Source organism: Oenanthe melanoleuca, chromosome 15, assembly GCF_029582105.1.
Source record: "Oenanthe melanoleuca isolate GR-GAL-2019-014 chromosome 15, OMel1.0, whole genome shotgun sequence".
NCBI classification, from domain to species: domain Eukaryota; kingdom Metazoa; phylum Chordata; class Aves; order Passeriformes; family Muscicapidae; genus Oenanthe; species Oenanthe melanoleuca.
This window is the reverse complement of record NC_079349.1, coordinates 5,277,187-5,294,322: the sequence shown is the minus strand read 5'-3', so window position 1 is coordinate 5,294,322 and position 17,136 is coordinate 5,277,187. Positions and strand designations below refer to the sequence as shown.

The window sequence follows — 17,136 nt, the reverse complement described above, 5'->3', positions numbered from 1 at the left end:
ATTTCACAAGGATAGCAAGTTCACATATATGACAGCTCACACTCTGCCAGGGAACACAAGTATCAACTCTGCATGTCTGTACAATTCCAGGAATGTACATTTTTACAAGACAGATGCTTCAGTCAAGGTTTGAACAAATCTCAGGTGGCATAACCCAAGTATAATCAGATATTCATTATGGCTACTCTCTGCCTTGAACCAATGCTAATCAGGCCTCTAATTCTGACTACCAAAAATGATTGCATTTGAGGGCTTTCAAAAATTGTGTGTGTGTATGTGTTTGTATGGATATGCAGAATGAGCAGGATACAATTTTTAAACCACATGAGGAGTGCCCCCACATTGTAAAGGAAAAAAGGATCAGCTAATCAAGTGTCCTCATAGCATCACATCAAAATTTAACTGTCTGATTTAAGAAATGGGGAGTTGTTTTCTAGGAATTTTGAGAATTGCAATTTTAAATAACGATAATTCTTCTGTGATGGTTTTTCTTTAGCTTGTATCAACTGTTCTGTTTTGAGGGGTTTTTACTGTTACAGCACAGGCACAGAAGCCTGATAGTTTTGATGAGTGGTTGTATTATATTAGTATGAATTGGAATAGAAAAGTATTGAAATGTGAAAATACTGCACTATTTTTTTACTCAGGTATATCTAAATCGGCCTTATACTTCCCAAAAGCATTTATTTTTGCATCATAACATAATATGGAGTGAGATTTTTTTTTCCCTGACCACTCATGTGATAGTATGCAAATTAACTTTTGGTTCAGTCGATAAAACTGCATCTTCAAAGAAAACCATTGCAATGCTAAAAATATTTTTAATAATGACCACAGAAGCCATATTTGTGTCTTTCATCTCCTGAAGCTTCTTCTGGTTTTAATCAGTGTTCCCACATGAAGAACTGTGGCAACCTATGATAATAGAATCCCTATTCACATCTCTAGGGAAACAAAAATGTGCTCATTTGAAGAAGGTGATGTGGTGTTCTGCCCCTTCCACCCGTGGGCCCCTGCCTCTGTCACTGCCGGGGTATCTTGGCATCAGTTAAGTGGTTTCTGTCCTTTCCTCTGTGCGTTACTTTCTCATTGAAGTGTTTCTGCTGTCTAATTATACCCTTTCAATCAAATTAGAGACTGCAGCATCTGGTTAGTGCCTGTAACTGTTGCCATCTGCACCTAGATACAGTGCTTTCATTTAAGGAGGAGTGCTTAAATTGCAATCTGCAGCAAGAACTAGGACAGTTTAGATGGAATGGAAATGACTTAAAACTGTTCTTGGAATACTATGCAAGCACATGCATCAGGCAACCCACACTGAGTCATTATCGGACCTGGCACCCTTGGTTTCATACCCTTATATTCTGCTTAAGCATTTTCCTGACTTTTCTAAAAGGCTGTAGGAAAAACAAGTGAAAACCAAGCAGGCAGTTATACCATGTAAATTCAAGGAACCTTTAATTTTTGGTCCAACCTTACGGAACATTTCATTACATTGCTGTAATGAAACCCAAGATTTAAATAGCAACCACTTTCATTTATCTTTCATTAATCTGCAGATCTTTAAAAGAAAACCTTGCTTTTGGTTGGGCAGTAGTGGTTGGATAATTTCTGGGTAGGCTAGTTTCAGGTTGATAATTGTTATCAGTCTCTCTGGACACTACTAAGTGCTCCAAGTAGCTTCCAAAACATTAAGCAAACAAAGTGGTTTGTTTTTTTTCCTCTCCATTGGAATAGGAAGAAGTTTGTCATTCTGAATTTTCAGTCTCAAAAGCTATGCACAGGCCTCAAACTTGGAAAGCACTCTAAGAAGTCATTGAAACCATCCTGAACCCTCCATCCCTTCAGTCTGCAATTTGTAGTGTCTCTAGATAGATGTCCTGGAGAAAATCATTGGAAGCCAATGCAGACTCTGAAATGTCAGTGATTTATCATCAGTAAAAAAGTCAGGCTATTACAGTCTGCACTACCTTAATTTTTCAAATGATCCCGAAGTGGCGCCCATGTGGAGTGCAGGCAGCCATGCAGTCCTAAAGTAACAAAGGAAAATGATCATTGTAAGGTCCCTACATTGAAGAAGAAACCGACACAGATGGAAGGAATTTCTACAACAGCTGCTGTTTGATCTTCCAAATGTTGATCTGGCTCTAATAAAACTAATTGTGAACCTGTATCACACACTGAGTATTCACTTATAGTGGACAACATCCCTAGTCTTGTTTTCTTCTTTTTTGTTCTAGCAGTTGTCACTCAATACTTACTTACCTAGTCTCAGCATTCATTTTAAGAAGTTACTTACTGTCAACCATGGCACCTGATGTGTTGAAAACAAAAGAGTCCTGACAACATAAGTGCTGTCCATGTTTTCTCACTAAGGCTCATGATCATTAGCCTAAACAGCACCTGTTGGAACCTTTCATGACTAGAACCACTGCAAAGGTTCTCTGATTAATTATCTCTGATTAATTCTCTTTACAGACATCCCCATGACACAATAGAAGCAGCAGGGTCATTAGGCAGTTAATTGAGTGAAATCATCATGGACACTGATTCTAATTACAGATTCAACATAAGCCTCTACTTCAGACTGTCTGAAACCCAGCTGACTAAGAAGTATGAGGTCACACACTTCTGGATTTGAGTGGTCACAGCTTTCTTCATGTGTGAAACCCTAGTGTTTTAGTAGAGGTTTATAGCTGACAGGATAGTTAGAGCCTTGTGTGCATGAATAAAAAGCACAGTGGCACTGTGATGCCTTCTTGGGACTGTCAGCTGTGCTGCCCACAAGGTGTCTGTTCTTCCCTTGCTGTCTTTGCCACTGGGAGAGGACTTGGACACAGTGCTAATTCTGTCATAGTTTACCATAATCTTACAAAACTTTAAGGAATAAGGCTTCCTGAAATTCATAGAATCAGCATTAATTTTCTTGAGTCACAGTTCTGATGTTACATTCCAAGTGAGGGGCTTCATACCCTGAAGTGTCGTGGAAGTATCACTCAACCTAAAGCAGATGGGTCCAGTGGGTGCCATAACACACAGAGGTGGTTGTTGCTGCTTGATTTACTCTTTTCCCCTCCCTTTTTCAGAACCTACCAAAGAGAAATCAGGTGATTTGAGTAAGCCAAAGAGTTTCACCAACAGTGTTCAGTCCAGTCTTTTCTGACTGCTTAATTTAGATGACCTCATCTGAATTAGTTTTGTGCAGACAAATCTAAATGACCTTTTTTTAAGCTCATATTTTCACAGAATTATTGTGGTACAAGATGAAAAGTAGGGTGGAGGTTCTATGCTCCTGTTCTCCAGAATATCTTAGGACTTGGTTTTGAAACAGAGAGGACAGTGGCCTTTCTGCAGACAAAACATGCATCTTCAGCACTTTGGGAGTATTAATTTCATGGTGAAATCACTAAGGTAGTGTCTTGGCTGTCATGCAGCAAAATATGATGAAATCACTGCCTGTGATAAACACAGAAGAAGAATTTAGTTGTTCACTGCCAAGATAGTGAATATGCTGACATCTGTAACTATGCTGCTAGGAATTCTACAGAAAACTACAAAATATATCTCAGCAGATCTCAAAGCTGACTGTTCAAGGTAAGAGGATGTAGGCTTGTGTCCTGGTTTCAGCTGGTATGATTTTCTTCTTAGTAGCTGGTATGGTGCTATGCTTTGTGCTTAGTGTGAGAACAATGTTGGTAACACACTGATTTTTTTAGTTGTTGCCAAGTAGTGCTTACTCCAAATCAAGGACTTCTCAGTTTCCCATGCTTAGCCAGTGAGCAGGTGCACAAAAAGCCAGGAGGGAGCACAGAAAGGACAACTGACCTGATTTTTTCAAATGCCAATATTTATTTGAAAAAATTGCACTCCCATGCTATGGCAAAATTGTTATTAATCCTTACCAAAATCCAAATTCCCTGTAACACAAAAGGTTTTATATTTCATTTGATAACAGCTGCTAAATTCCATGACTTAAAGTTTTTACTTCAGTGTTTCAGGGATAATCAATGATTTTTCGTGGTATCTCACTGCCTCCCCTTTTCACATCCACATCTAAGCCAGGGGAGCTTTGTTAGAACTCAGATGGCACATTTGCACCAGATCTCTTGATAGCACACAGGAACACAGGAGGCTCTGATACAGCTCCCTATTGTCTTGGGAACAAAAAGCTGCAGTTAAGAGGAATGAAGAGAGATTCGACTCTTCCTTTTTTTCTTGAAGTGCAGCGAAGTTTGAAGAAAATCAGTTAAAAAAAGCTGACATGAAAATGTAAGTCAGTCACTACTGCAAGTTAAAGCATGGGCCAGTCTTAGCAGATCCTAAAATGGACTGAAGTTAACTTCAGTTTAGTTTGTGTGCCAGACTAAATTCAGGTATTGTAGCATTCCTTACATTTCTGAGTAGATGGAAGTATATATTGCTTTTCATTTAGAAGTGAGAAGCAAAAAAAATTATAAAAGCAAAAAGTTAATGTAGATATCTTTTCTGGATGTGCTTATCACTTTTCACAAATTCTTTATGTTGCATATTATTTTGTTTATTTATTTTGATTACATTTTTCTCTCTTTTCTGCTAAATTCATCAGCCTGTATTTTTCAGCTGTAACCTACACAAGCTTTTATATTAACTGCAAAGCAAAAGAGGTATTGAAGGAAGTTGTAACACAGTCGTGACCTTAAATTTTTTTTTCCACATTTACACAAATATTTGTGGTGGCCTGAATACTAGAAACTCAGATTTGCATTTTTAAGCAAATGTATGCAGCCCACCTGTATTGCTAAGTTAAATTACAGTAAGAAAGATTATTGACCTGAAGCTTGTTTTTGTTAAATTATACAGCTTTTGGTCCACAGATGATAGCAGAATACATTAACGGCTGTGCAGACACCTCTGCTGTGTGCCTTCAGCAACAAAATTTCATTTAATAGAAATCCAAACTTGCCTAGGCATGAAAATGCACAGCAAAAGCACAAAACCATTGTCTTTCATCTGCTGTGTAATAGAACTCTGAAATAATTATTATAATTGTACCATTCTGATATTTGTGAGCCCAGACTAAACTCATTTCAGAGGCATGGTTTTAATAATGCATTTTTCCTTCTTCTACAGTAGTTGTAAATACAAAAATGATGTACTGTTTGTTAATATCAGGATTAAAATGTGGGTGGGTTTTTTTTTTTCCTCTTCCAACTGCAGCCACACAGGTCTTTCTAGACTTGTTTTGTAAGTTAGATCTCATGAGGGACACCTGAGATCAGCACATACTTCAGAGCACTCTCCCTCTCCCTCAGGGCAGTAGAACTCTGCAGCTGCAATATGGTTTCTACAGACAACACTATCAGATGAAACAGGAGGTTTCACAGCCTGTAGTTAGCAGAAAGCATTTGTGAATTTCCCCAGTAATGCTGTCCAGAGAAATGTTTACAGCAGTTTTAATTCTGTTGCAGACTGTTATATTTTAATCCTATTCTTAAATAAATGCAAGGATGATAAATATTAGCAAGTATTAATCATAAAGAGGATGGACTTATTTATGATAAACTAATTATAATGATGAATTCTGAAAGATAATCACAGGATGGTTGAGATGAAAGTGACCTGTGGAGGTCCTGTTGTCCAACTGCTGTGCTCAAGCACACTCACCTGAAGCAGGTTGTGCAGGACCATGTCCAGGTGGCTTTTGAATATCTCCAGGGATGGAGATTCCACTGCCTCACTGGGCAACTTGCTCCCATGCTCTGCCACACTCACACCTCATGGTTTAATCAAGAATGTTTTACAATTTCAGCAAAAGTAAAATTGTTCATGCATTTGGATATTTATTTCACCAGAAGATGTCCAGTGAACGTGTCCATGTCCTTGGCAGGGGGGTGGGACTGGATGATCTTTAAGGTCCCTTTCAACCCAAACCATTCTGTGATTAACAAGGCCCAGCAAAGCCAGGCAGTATGAAATTTGTAGGTCAGCTGAGAAGGGACTAATGTATTTAAAGAAATCATTCTCTGCCTTGGTGTCTAACTTGCTGAGTATTAGGAGGCTAGGAAAACAAACAAATGGGAGAAAATATGAGTGAGGCAGAAGAATACTGACCCATTCTTTTTAATCTGAAAGCATAAATGCTTTAGTAGAAATCACAGTATTGTGATTATACTCTGCTGAAGGAGGTCCCTTTCTCAGGCAGTTCAATCCCTAAGAATTTTTTCTAAATCAGAATGTAAATGTTGGTAAGATCCATGCTTACAAAATCTTTCACTTTGTAAAGTACAGATAGTCTCAACTTTAGCTGAAGTGGCATAAGATTTTGGTTAATATGCTGATAAGTAGCAGACTGATAATGTCTTATGATTTCATTTTTGGAAAATTAACAAGTTACAGAGTCATCCTAATGAGCAAAACTCAAGGAAAAGAGTAAAAAGGTATTATTATACTTATTCAGAAAATGCAGGTCAATTGTGTAAACCTTTCTTCAGACCTGTTTTATACTTTGTTTATTAAAGCAGTGACATCATAATCTCTTGAATAGAGGTTTGACTGAGAGCAAGCTTAAATCCTAGCCAGCATACAATGCAGAAAACATGGTCTATTGGATATGGGGTGGAGGGTGAGGGAAGAATAAATACTAAACAAACACTAAACCTACATGCATTCTTTCTTTTTCCATTTCTCTTTCTTTCCAGAATGCTATACAGCCAATGGGGCTGACTATCGTGGCACTCAGAACCAGACCTCCCAGTATGCAGGGAAACCTTGTCTTTTTTGGAATGAGACCTTTGAGCATCCCTATAATACTGTGAAATATCCCAATGGGGAGGGAGGGCTTGGAGAGCATAACTACTGCAGGTAAGAAATATCTCATTGCTTTAGCATTGCCTGTATACCCAGTGTTAGTTTAAGCAGTTGGCAGAAAATTAGGAAATGTCTTGTCATGCACTGAGTGAATGAATATCAGAACCATGGGTATCTTACACTTTTTGGTTTACCCTGTAATCAGTACCCTGAATCTATGAGCACTATTAGTAGAGTAACTTTTTCAACCCAGGTCCCACACTTCTTCAGCACAGTCCCTATCATCTGTCCAATTTATAATGTGGCATGACAGAGAAAGACTATAAATAACTTAAATTAAAAGGTGGAGATAAAAGAAATGATGCAAATTAGAAGTACAGCAGTGCAGTGAGTGTCTGGGGGAGTCTCTGGATGGTTTTTATCCTCACACACAAACCTGGTTCTGTTATTCTCTCCAAGTTTTGTGCTAATGAAAGTTATGTAGTCACTAAAAATTCTAGGTGATCATCAATGATTTAGAGTTGTTATTTGAATTCAGAAGCTTATCTGTCAGGGGTTACAGGGGTTACCAGATTAAACCATGGCAGATGCACTTCTGTTTCCTTGCCTCCTAAAGAAGTCCTCCATAACTATGGATAGAACTTAGAACAAAACTTAAATAAGAACTTCAGAATTTAGGAGCCAAATCAGATATTAAGTCCAGAGATGCTTAGGCTCTGCAGGCTCTTTTTCAGCTCTGTCTCAATAGGCATAATAATAATACAGAGCTGTGAAAAATATAGTGGCCACTGAATTCTCTCTGCAGAATAGCAGAATCAATAATGTAACTTTGATTGTTGCTGTGTGGCAATATCCTAGACAGACTGTATCTACAGAATCTTACTTTTGCAGTCATCTCTGGCTAATATTTTGGTTAGTAAAATGCAAAACATGTACAAGCTGTGCAAAAACATGCATGAGAAACTGAATGTTTATCCAGATACTCAAAAAACACTTACCTGAATCTTGCTTTACCTAGCAAAGGAGAACTTGGTAAATGTTACAAGGAGCAAGAAGCCAATAATCTGATATGTAAACCTGAGAAATTCCTTAATTACCAAATAGAGCCTTTTTACCTGAGTCTGCTAGGTATTAGATTATCCTCATTGAGGTGGAGTTTGGAATTTTCTTCCTTATGCTGTATCCTATGTATAGGATTATTCTCACAGGTGTGTGGAATGAGAGTCCTAGCTAATAGATGACTTTTAACTTCTCTTGAAAGAAACTTGGAAATTCACTAAGAGTGCCAGAGTTTATCTTTAGCAGGCAAATGTTGTGGAGGCCTGTGATACAGCTGTTTTAGCTCTTCCTCTGACATTCATCTGCTTGATGACAATGGACAAGTTGATCTTCCCTTTTCTCACAGGGCTTTTGTAAGGCACAGTACATCACTGTGAGATTTGATTTTAGGGACTACATTTGAATAATCAAATTTTACACTTGAAGTATTAATCAGAAGCATGTTACCTCTCCATGGGTGGTCCTTACTTGGAATATTTTGTTTACTGCAGGACACCCTGTTAAGATGGAAATGCCTCATAGTGTTCCACTCATTTCAACCATAACAAAATTATGAAGGCTGAAATTTTTGGAGATTTTGGAAGACAGAGAGTTGTTTTCTAACTGTGTGCACTTCTGAGGTTCAAGACAAAGATTTCTGAAGACATTCATCATATTTCTTTACAATTTCCTTGCATTTTTGAGGCATTTATATGTAGAGTGCCATTATCATGACTGAATTCCAGACATAAGGTTTCTGTCATGAAGATGTAAACTCAAAAATTCCTGTAACTCTGGAAACAAGGGAAAATGGGTTAGTTTGAATACAAGCTTCATTTGGTTTTAGTCTTCTACTTTTTTTAGCCACTGGAGGTTCTTGCATTACACCTAAATTCCTAGCATAGCTAGTCTTAGACTTTCCTTGTCCACTACCTCTACTAATCTGTTTGAAAGCCTAACTAGCAACATTTCAGTCATCCAAACTGCACTGAAGTCACCAGTTGTTTTCAGCAGTCTGCTGTTTGACCAAAAAACATCCACAGAATTTCTAAAATTGGATCTCCCACAGAAGAGTTGTTAATAGGCATAAATGACAACATGCAGCTGAACTGACACTTCAGTAGGGCTGTGTCATTAATAGAATTCATGCCAAAGACATGATAAAAAGATTGCAACTGGTCCTACTTAAAAGACTGTCCAAAATAACAATTTATTCTCTTAAACAGATCTTTCCAATGTGAATAGCTTTTCACAGAGTACATAATAAAAACTTTAAATAACCTAATGTCTAACTAGGTATGCATTTGTAAGTGGTGCTACACAACAGCAAATAATCACAAAAATAGTGATCACCATCATCATGGACACATAAGGAATTGTCCATCAATATAAAGAGATCACTGGAATGGATTTAGTCAGTTTTATTTATGGGGAGCAAAATAATTCAGTCTTTCCCAGATTACTTTATCAGCTAAGTGTTTTTATCACCATATGCACAGAAAGTTGGAGTCTGGATTGTTTTGTACCGAGGCAGAAAATCAAGTTTATGAGTCTATGGAACCTGTACACAGGCTGTGGGATAGAAAATCTTCCTCTCTGTCAGTACTGACCAGAAATAGCTCTGAACCTTTTAACCTTAGAGTAAAACAAAGCTTTATTTTAGGCATTACTAGTATCTTATGCTTCATGAATACTGTAATAACCAAAGCTATCTGAACTTCCTGATAATGCAAAACTTTGCATTTTTCTTGGTGTAAAAGTTCAACAGTAGGTATTAGACCAAAAATAGTAATGCCATTGAAGCTTAATTAGATTAATTTTTTTTGTGTGTGTGTGTGATTTTTGAAAAATAAAGATGCATTTTGCTGACTGCTTTTCTCTTTCAGAAACCCCGATGGGGATGTCAGCCCCTGGTGCTACATTGCAGAGCATGAGGATGGAATATACTGGAAATACTGTGAGATCCCATCCTGCCGAAGTAAGAGCACTGTGCAGGGTCTCAGGCCTTTCAGTGGAGCAGAGGTTGGCAGTTATACAACAGTGGGAAGGGATTTCCAGACACAAACCAGGATAAGGCAAAACAGCTTATTTTCAGTTGCAGACTAAGCTGTATTTTAAACAGGTTTCTTAAAGTTAATGCTTACTGAATTGTTCCTCCACTATCTTTTTAATCTTTTCTCAGAATGACTGGATTATATTATTTACAAAAAATACTGTATGACAGGGAATCACACAATACTTGTGAAGTACTGCTAGTGCTTTGGATCCATTAGTCATTAATTTATTAAAATCTAGATGACAAAAAAAAAAAAAAAGGAAAGCTTTTACAAAGTATATACACATCCATCCATTGCAATTAGCTGGTAAAATGAAACACATTAGTTTAATGTGTATAGGGAATTGCTTGGAGGAAACAAAAACCAATATGAGAGGACACAGTGAAAAGGTGTCTGTGCTATATGGGGACTCTGAGCTAGAGTTCTGTCCCTGGCAGGTGCAGATTCTTAGCATTGCTGTGAAACCACAACCTGGACTTTGTTTAAAATGTTTTTAAAACCAGATAATTTACAAGCTACTTGCATGAAGCTTCTTTCCAGAATTTAATATTTTTAATGTATTCTGCTTTTTACTGTGTCCACAATGTCATGATTTGTGTCAGTATGTTCCAAAATTTTCTTTCCCAAATCACGTTCTTTAAAATACACTCAAATATTAAGAAGATATTCTAGTTTTGCATGTTAACAATCAACCATAGCTACAAATTTTAGTAAGCCTAATAATTAATGTTTTCACTTGCTTTCCTAATTTCTTCTGTGCAAGGACCCTCTGTTTCTAAGGCATAACTTAGGTGTTCACTGCTAAGCACCAGAGCAGGTGTCCATATGTAGGCACACATTTAATTGGAAGTTAAGAAAACAAAACCAGACAAGAAAAATGGATCTGAAGTGATTTTTTTTTTTTTTTACTTTGTTCACAGCTTTGTTGTTTTGAGGTGGTTTTTTTTTTATGAATGTGAAGAATTCACAACTTCATGGTAGGCAAACAAATACATAAGTGTGACCTCAAGAGAGATGCCTTTTAACTAGACTTAAATACAGATTATGTGGTCTAATTTAGATAACACAAAATCATTCAACACTCTGATACTCGTTGTACAGAGGACATCTTACTCTTATTTTTCTAATGTATCAGGCATGATTTAAGAAACCTGACCCTCCTAATTAAGAAATTTAACTTGGTCTAAAATGAAAGAATTTGCATTTTCTTTAAAGACCACAGATGTTAACAAATTATCTGGATATGGCACCAGGAAAAAAGCTGAAAGGCAAATTCTCTCCACTCCATTTGTTCTACACAAAGGATCCTTTTAAAACCAGCCTTGCTCATTTTCTCTGTGGTGGGGAGAAGAGGATTTAAACTTGGACACTTACTTGCACAGATAATCCAGACTTACATTTACAAAATGTCCTTTTGACCAGTAGCAGCTGCTTCAAGCATTGCACTGAAACTCGATACTAGAAAAAGGAATTGCAGCAATTTAGAGCAAACTGTACATTGCAAGCCCATCCAAATCTTAATACAAACCTCATGGTTTATGAAGCTGTGTAAGTAAAAAAATCTTTTATTCTTCATCACACTTTCTGTTTTCAGTGAGCATGATGCTAAGTCATAGGACCATCAGAACTATCTTGTGCAGTGCACAACACAAAACTTGAGTTTTGTGATGGAGCAAGAAAGCAATTGTGTAAAAAAAAAATTCCTATTTGAAAATTTTTAGAGAAAAATTTCTTACATAATGATATTTACTACTAGAAAATTATCTGGAACAGAAGTTACCTATTAACTGTGCCCACATAATACCATGGCAGTGCCAACAAGATGAAGCATCTTGATTGCCTAGAGAGATTTGCATGCAGTGGTTCATCCAAACAATAATTAAGAATCTTCTGTTAAGAATTTTTCATTATGGTGATGAATTCCCATGATAACATCATGTGTCTCATTCCCTAATATTTATACATAACACTACATGCTTCAGTCAGAAATGTGTTCTGACATTCTGTGTATGTAATGTACAGAATTTAGCAGTGTTAGATGAAGATGGAGGAGCATAATCACAGAAGACAGAGGTAGTGACTCCAGGAGGAGCTTAGTCTTCCCTTCTCTTCTTCATGTCTGCTAAACAGACTGGAATGGGCAGAATAACAAAATAAAAGGCAAGACTGCAGCTCTGAGTGCTGAGAGAACATGTGCCCCTCACATGGAGGATTCACAACTGAATGCTTCAGATGGTTTGTTTGCAGTGTTGCAGCTATTCCTGACTTTTTTGGTCTCCTTGTTAATGAGGTTAGGTTTAAGTTCAAAGGAAGTAACAACTTACACTCACAGAATAAAAAAGAAAGAAAGACAGAAAAGAAAGGCTTGCCACTTAATTACATCTTCATGTTTATGACTCACATGACTCTGTCCCCATAAACAGATTTCATTACTAGAATCACATTTCCAGTGTGCATGTATGTCATGTAATAAATTTGACTGAAATATCAAGGAGATGCTAAAGGCAGGGCCAGGTAAGTTATACAGAGCTATATGGAACACAGGAACAAACAGATCAAACAATTTGTGCATGCTACCAGCTGGATGAGCATAGCTGGAAAAGCTCAAAAGGATTAATTCCATATTTTAATATACTGAATACCTGCCTTAACATGTAAAATGCAGAAGCTGTGGTGTTTGCCAGTACCTCATAATGTCAAATGCTGCTTAAAAGAAAAATAATGTGCTTGTGCAAAAGAGTTGACCTTTTAAGAAGAGGACAAATAGATACAAATGGATGAAGGCAGTGTAAAAGTGAAACATCACTAGTGAGCATGAACAGTAATTGCAGAATCATTTTTTGCCAAGTTTCTTTAGCAGGCTAAATATTAAGAGCAAAGAAGGTTAAAGTACTGCTAGGGCACCTAAGATACTAATTAGTCTTAGCATGTATGCTTGATTTAGTTAAAAAATTTAAGAAGTTTTCAAATTACTCAGTTTCTTAGCACGGAGCATACTGAAGTACTAATCCTCTGAAGCCAAGGTTGAAAGGTCTCACTAATAAAGCTACTTTAAAAAAGAAAATAAAATTACAAATCCCAGGTCTCTTAGGAACATGTGCTAGGTTGGATAACTAGGAAGATTTTTCAGGGCTGTGAAATCATACACAATACAAAAAAGAATGAGCTCTCTCAGAGTTATCTGCCCAGCTGTACTCAGCTGGGGTGGGGCTGCAAGTGGGGATTTCCAAAGGTATGTTAAATCAGGCTGTAACTTGAAGTCTCAGTACTAATATGAATGTTGCTGCAGGGCATATCAAAGCCATAACTCCATGCAAGTATTTATAATTGAAATTGTATTCTTAGAGAACAAAATGAATTTATGAACAATATTTGAAGCAACGTTATGTCATTATTTATAATAAGTTTACTGGGTACTGTAATAAGCAATGACTACATAAATAAAACACTCATGCAGGTCTCTGAGCACATCATGTCATTCTGAGCTGTGGCAGTTAGGTGGACAAAAAAAAATCCATGTCAGTCTGGCACAGGAATAAAACTTAACATAAAGCTGGTAACAGATTTAATTTCAAGTATGGGAATAGATATGACAAGTGGGCAAGGGATAATTTTATGCCTTTAGCACAGCACTGGATTGTGCTCCACATCCTCCCCAGGAGGTGGTTATGGCTAAATTCCAGTGCTTTGATGAAAAGTGCAAAGCCAAAAAAAAACAGCACTGAAGGGGGAAAACTCTGATCTCCCATAGTGACCAAGGAGCCTTGAAACATTGCATTAAAATAAACAGATGAGTTGGGTTGTTTTTTTAAAGTAATATTGCTAATTTTTAATTTCTTTGTATGGTGCTTCAGATTCATATCAGAATTCAAGTTTTAAATATTGGGAAATTCCCCTATATAAATGTATAGTTCCTCCCATAAAACTTGCCAAGCTCCATTCTAAAACAGTTCTGGTTCCCTTCCTCAAATATCCTGTTTTGAAAACCTCCAGAATGTCATTGTTTGGAAGATCAGACAGAAATCACACAGTTCAATTTACATTTTCAGAATATGCATGCAAATAGTAAAAAGAAACAAAAAGCCACCTGGACCCACTTAATGCCTTGGGTGTTTTTAGTTGCCGCTTCCAGGAGAAATGAACAAGGTATTTATCTTGTCTGTTTTACTGCAGCTTACTGAAACCAGCTAGAGTCTTACAGGTATATTGCTGAGAAGCTGTGATACTCCTTTGTCTCATCACTCATCCCTGGGTGTGTTTGGAAAATATGACAAGGATCATACAGAGTATGAGTAACAAAGTGTAACAAAGCCCAGAATGTAGAGAGAGCTGCTCAGTAGCCAGGCAGTGCATGAAGTGGTCTGGGATGTTTGCAGGCACACCTTTAGAATGACTGTTGTGTGTTCCTCCTGCCAGTGCCAGGAAATCTGGGCTGTTACAAGGACCATGGAGAGCCACCACCTTTGACTGGCACCAGTGAAACCTCCAACAAACTCACAATCCAAACGTGCATCAGCTCCTGCAGAAGTCAACAGTTTAAGGTGATTTCTTTGACATACATTTACAAAATGTTTTCAAAGACAAAAAAGGCAATGTGCCTGGAGCTCTCTGTCATATTTCTCCTCTTCCCCATTTTTTTTAACCTCTGGGAGGTCTAAGGTTGCACTTCCACCCCAGAGATCAAGCCCTCTCTGCATCCAGAGGAGTCTGGACAAATGACTAAAGGATAACAACAGGAGAAAATATGGTTGGTTACTGCAGTTGTGAGTGTCAGGGTGCCCTCCATTCCATCCTTCCCCCTAGTCTTAAGCAGTATCCTGACAGCCCAAACAAAAACATCCTGTGGTGATTCCTCTGACTAATCATACTTCTCCAAAACACACATACTCTGTTGCCAGCTTTCCTGCTCAAACAACCTCCTGCTGTCACTCCTTCAAATACTATTCCCCCCTTCCTTATGCATCTTTGTTGTCAAAGTTTGCAGGCATGGAATCAGGTTATGCATGTTTCTGTGGAAATAATCCTGACTACTGGAGATATGGGGAGGCAGCCAGTACAGAATGCAACAGTGTTTGCTTTGGAGACCACACTCAGCCCTGTGGTGGGGATGGCAGAGTCATTCTTTTTGACAGTAAGTATTGAAGCAGGGTTGGTTTTTCCCAAGGGAGAGGCCTCACATGTTCAGCAAATTAGGCAAAAGGCTCAAAACCAGCGAGAACTGTTGCACACCAAACAACAAAACACCTCCATTCAGTATAAAATAAAGCTGCTTTCCATTTCTGCCAAAATTCTCATCCATTAGTAATGTGAAATAGCTCTTCCAAGAAATGATGCTTGCTCATGCTCCAGAGGTTCTCTCACTTTCCTCACAAGTGGTACTAAGTCAGCTATCAGAAATTCCCTAAGAAATGATCTTACTAGAGAGTAAAAAATTGTGTGTGCATGTATGGATGTGCATTGTCAGCTGGTGACATTGCTCTCTGGATTCACTGGTTTAAGTTTTCAATTTCATACAGCAGTGAAGAAATTTCAGTTATTAAGCAGTGAGAGTGAATAGTCACTAATCCACTTTGCTGCCTGCCTGATAGGATGGAGTAGAAGCCCCTGAATCAGAGATTTATCTTTTACCCCATTTCTGCAGGGATGCAGGAAAGGGTACATGGTTACACCCAAGGACAAAGGATAGCTGCAGTATTCAAGACTGATGCACAGGTCAGAGTAATGAGGCATAAGGAGAGTGTTCCAAGCAAAGGCAACAGAGGTTGTGCTCCCAGTGCTGTGGGAGGCAAGGAGCAGCTGCAGAGTGCATCCTGCTGGCCTAGCAAGTCTGTACCTTCAAATCACACTTAAGTATTAGAATCTACAGGGTGCTAAAGCTTTGCAAAATTAATGTATTACCTCTTTTTTTCCCCTTTTTCTTCCTATTTTTCTCCCTTTCCTCTTGTTTTCACAGCCCTTATAGGTGCCTGTGGAGGGAATTACACTTCTGCTACAGCTGTGATCTATTCCCCAGATTTTCCTGACACATATGGCACAGGCAAAGTCTGTTATTGGACCATACAAGTTCCAGGAGCATCTCAAATCCACTTCAACTTTGTCCTTTTTGAAATCAAAGATGCTACAGATATGGTGGAATTGCTGGATGGTTACACCTATCACGTTCTAGCTCGTTTCAATGGCAAGAACCGGCCTCCCCACACCTTTAACATCTCTTTGGATTTTGTCATTTTGTACTTTTTCTCAGATGACATCAATCAAGCCCAGGGATTTGCTATCAGGTATAGAGGTAAGAGGCTACATTTGCTGTTTCTCTCTTTTCAGTGAAGCATTTAATTCACACAGGAGATTAGATCTGATCTAACAGGCATTTCAATCTCTCTTGTTCATCATTCAATGGGTGAAAGCTTCACCAAAATTTTTCAGTTTAGAACATTCCAGTCAACTACATCATAAATAGCAAAATATAGGTTTTCAAAAATTCAATTCTATACCTTCCTGTCAAAACAGATTGGAAAATAACAAATGGAAGCAATAAAAAAACCCCAATAATCTATCTGCATGTTGGTTCATCCTGGGTCCTTCCAACAGTCTCTTCCTCTCCAGCTGAAAGTCACCAGGAGAAAATGTTGTGGTTCTCGAGTTGTACCTACTGTTATGAACAACCAGCTTCCAGAAAAATTCTGAGAACCCCAACCTGGTGAAGTACAGGCTTTTTTAGGAATCAGATATAATATGATTTTTTGAGTTCTCTTAAATAAACAGAGAGCAGCATGTCTATTTATTAGCCCAAAATAAAAACCCAATTACACCTGTTAAGAAATTGTTATTGTAATCATACTCTTGTGTTTTCAGCTGTGAAGGACAATGTGCATCAAAACAAGATCCCAGTGAATCACACCCTTTCAGAGAGGATAAATGAACAAACAAATCTCAGCATCAATGCAGCCCGGTCATCAAAGATACTCTATGTCATCACAACCAGCCCAAGCCATCCAACTAGCTCCATGCCTGGTAATGATACCATAAAATGTGGAAATGGGAAAAAACATTTTGCCAAAGCAAAATATGGAGTCACATGCCTCTTCTATGTTAGCAGATCCACTGTCCATCTTACTAACAGATGAATTTTCATTCAGTCTAATTAGCACTAATTGGGATTCTCATTACATTTCAAAACACTTCTCAGTGAGAAATAGTGTGAAGATGGTGAGTTCTTGAGAAAGAAAGCACATCAAAATACATGAGTCAGAGCAGC

General features: G+C 37.9%; 1 protein-coding gene across 3 annotated transcripts in view; it reads left to right on the top strand.

The window, feature by feature from the left end:
• The window catches only part of KREMEN1 (kringle containing transmembrane protein 1), a 29,190-nt gene that overhangs the window by 3,893 nt on the left and 8,161 nt on the right, over nucleotides 1-17,136 (top strand). For all 3 annotated transcript variants that reach the window (XM_056504148.1, XM_056504146.1, XM_056504149.1), the window contains exons 2-7: nucleotides 6,678-6,840; nucleotides 9,711-9,802; nucleotides 14,298-14,422; nucleotides 14,859-15,012; nucleotides 15,835-16,167; nucleotides 16,734-16,892. In XM_056504148.1, coding sequence (XP_056360123.1) covers nucleotides 6,678-6,840; nucleotides 9,711-9,802; nucleotides 14,298-14,422; nucleotides 14,859-15,012; nucleotides 15,835-16,167; nucleotides 16,734-16,892 — 1,026 coding nt within the window. The remainder of the gene's footprint in view (nucleotides 1-6,677; nucleotides 6,841-9,710; nucleotides 9,803-14,297; nucleotides 14,423-14,858; nucleotides 15,013-15,834; nucleotides 16,168-16,733; nucleotides 16,893-17,136) is intronic.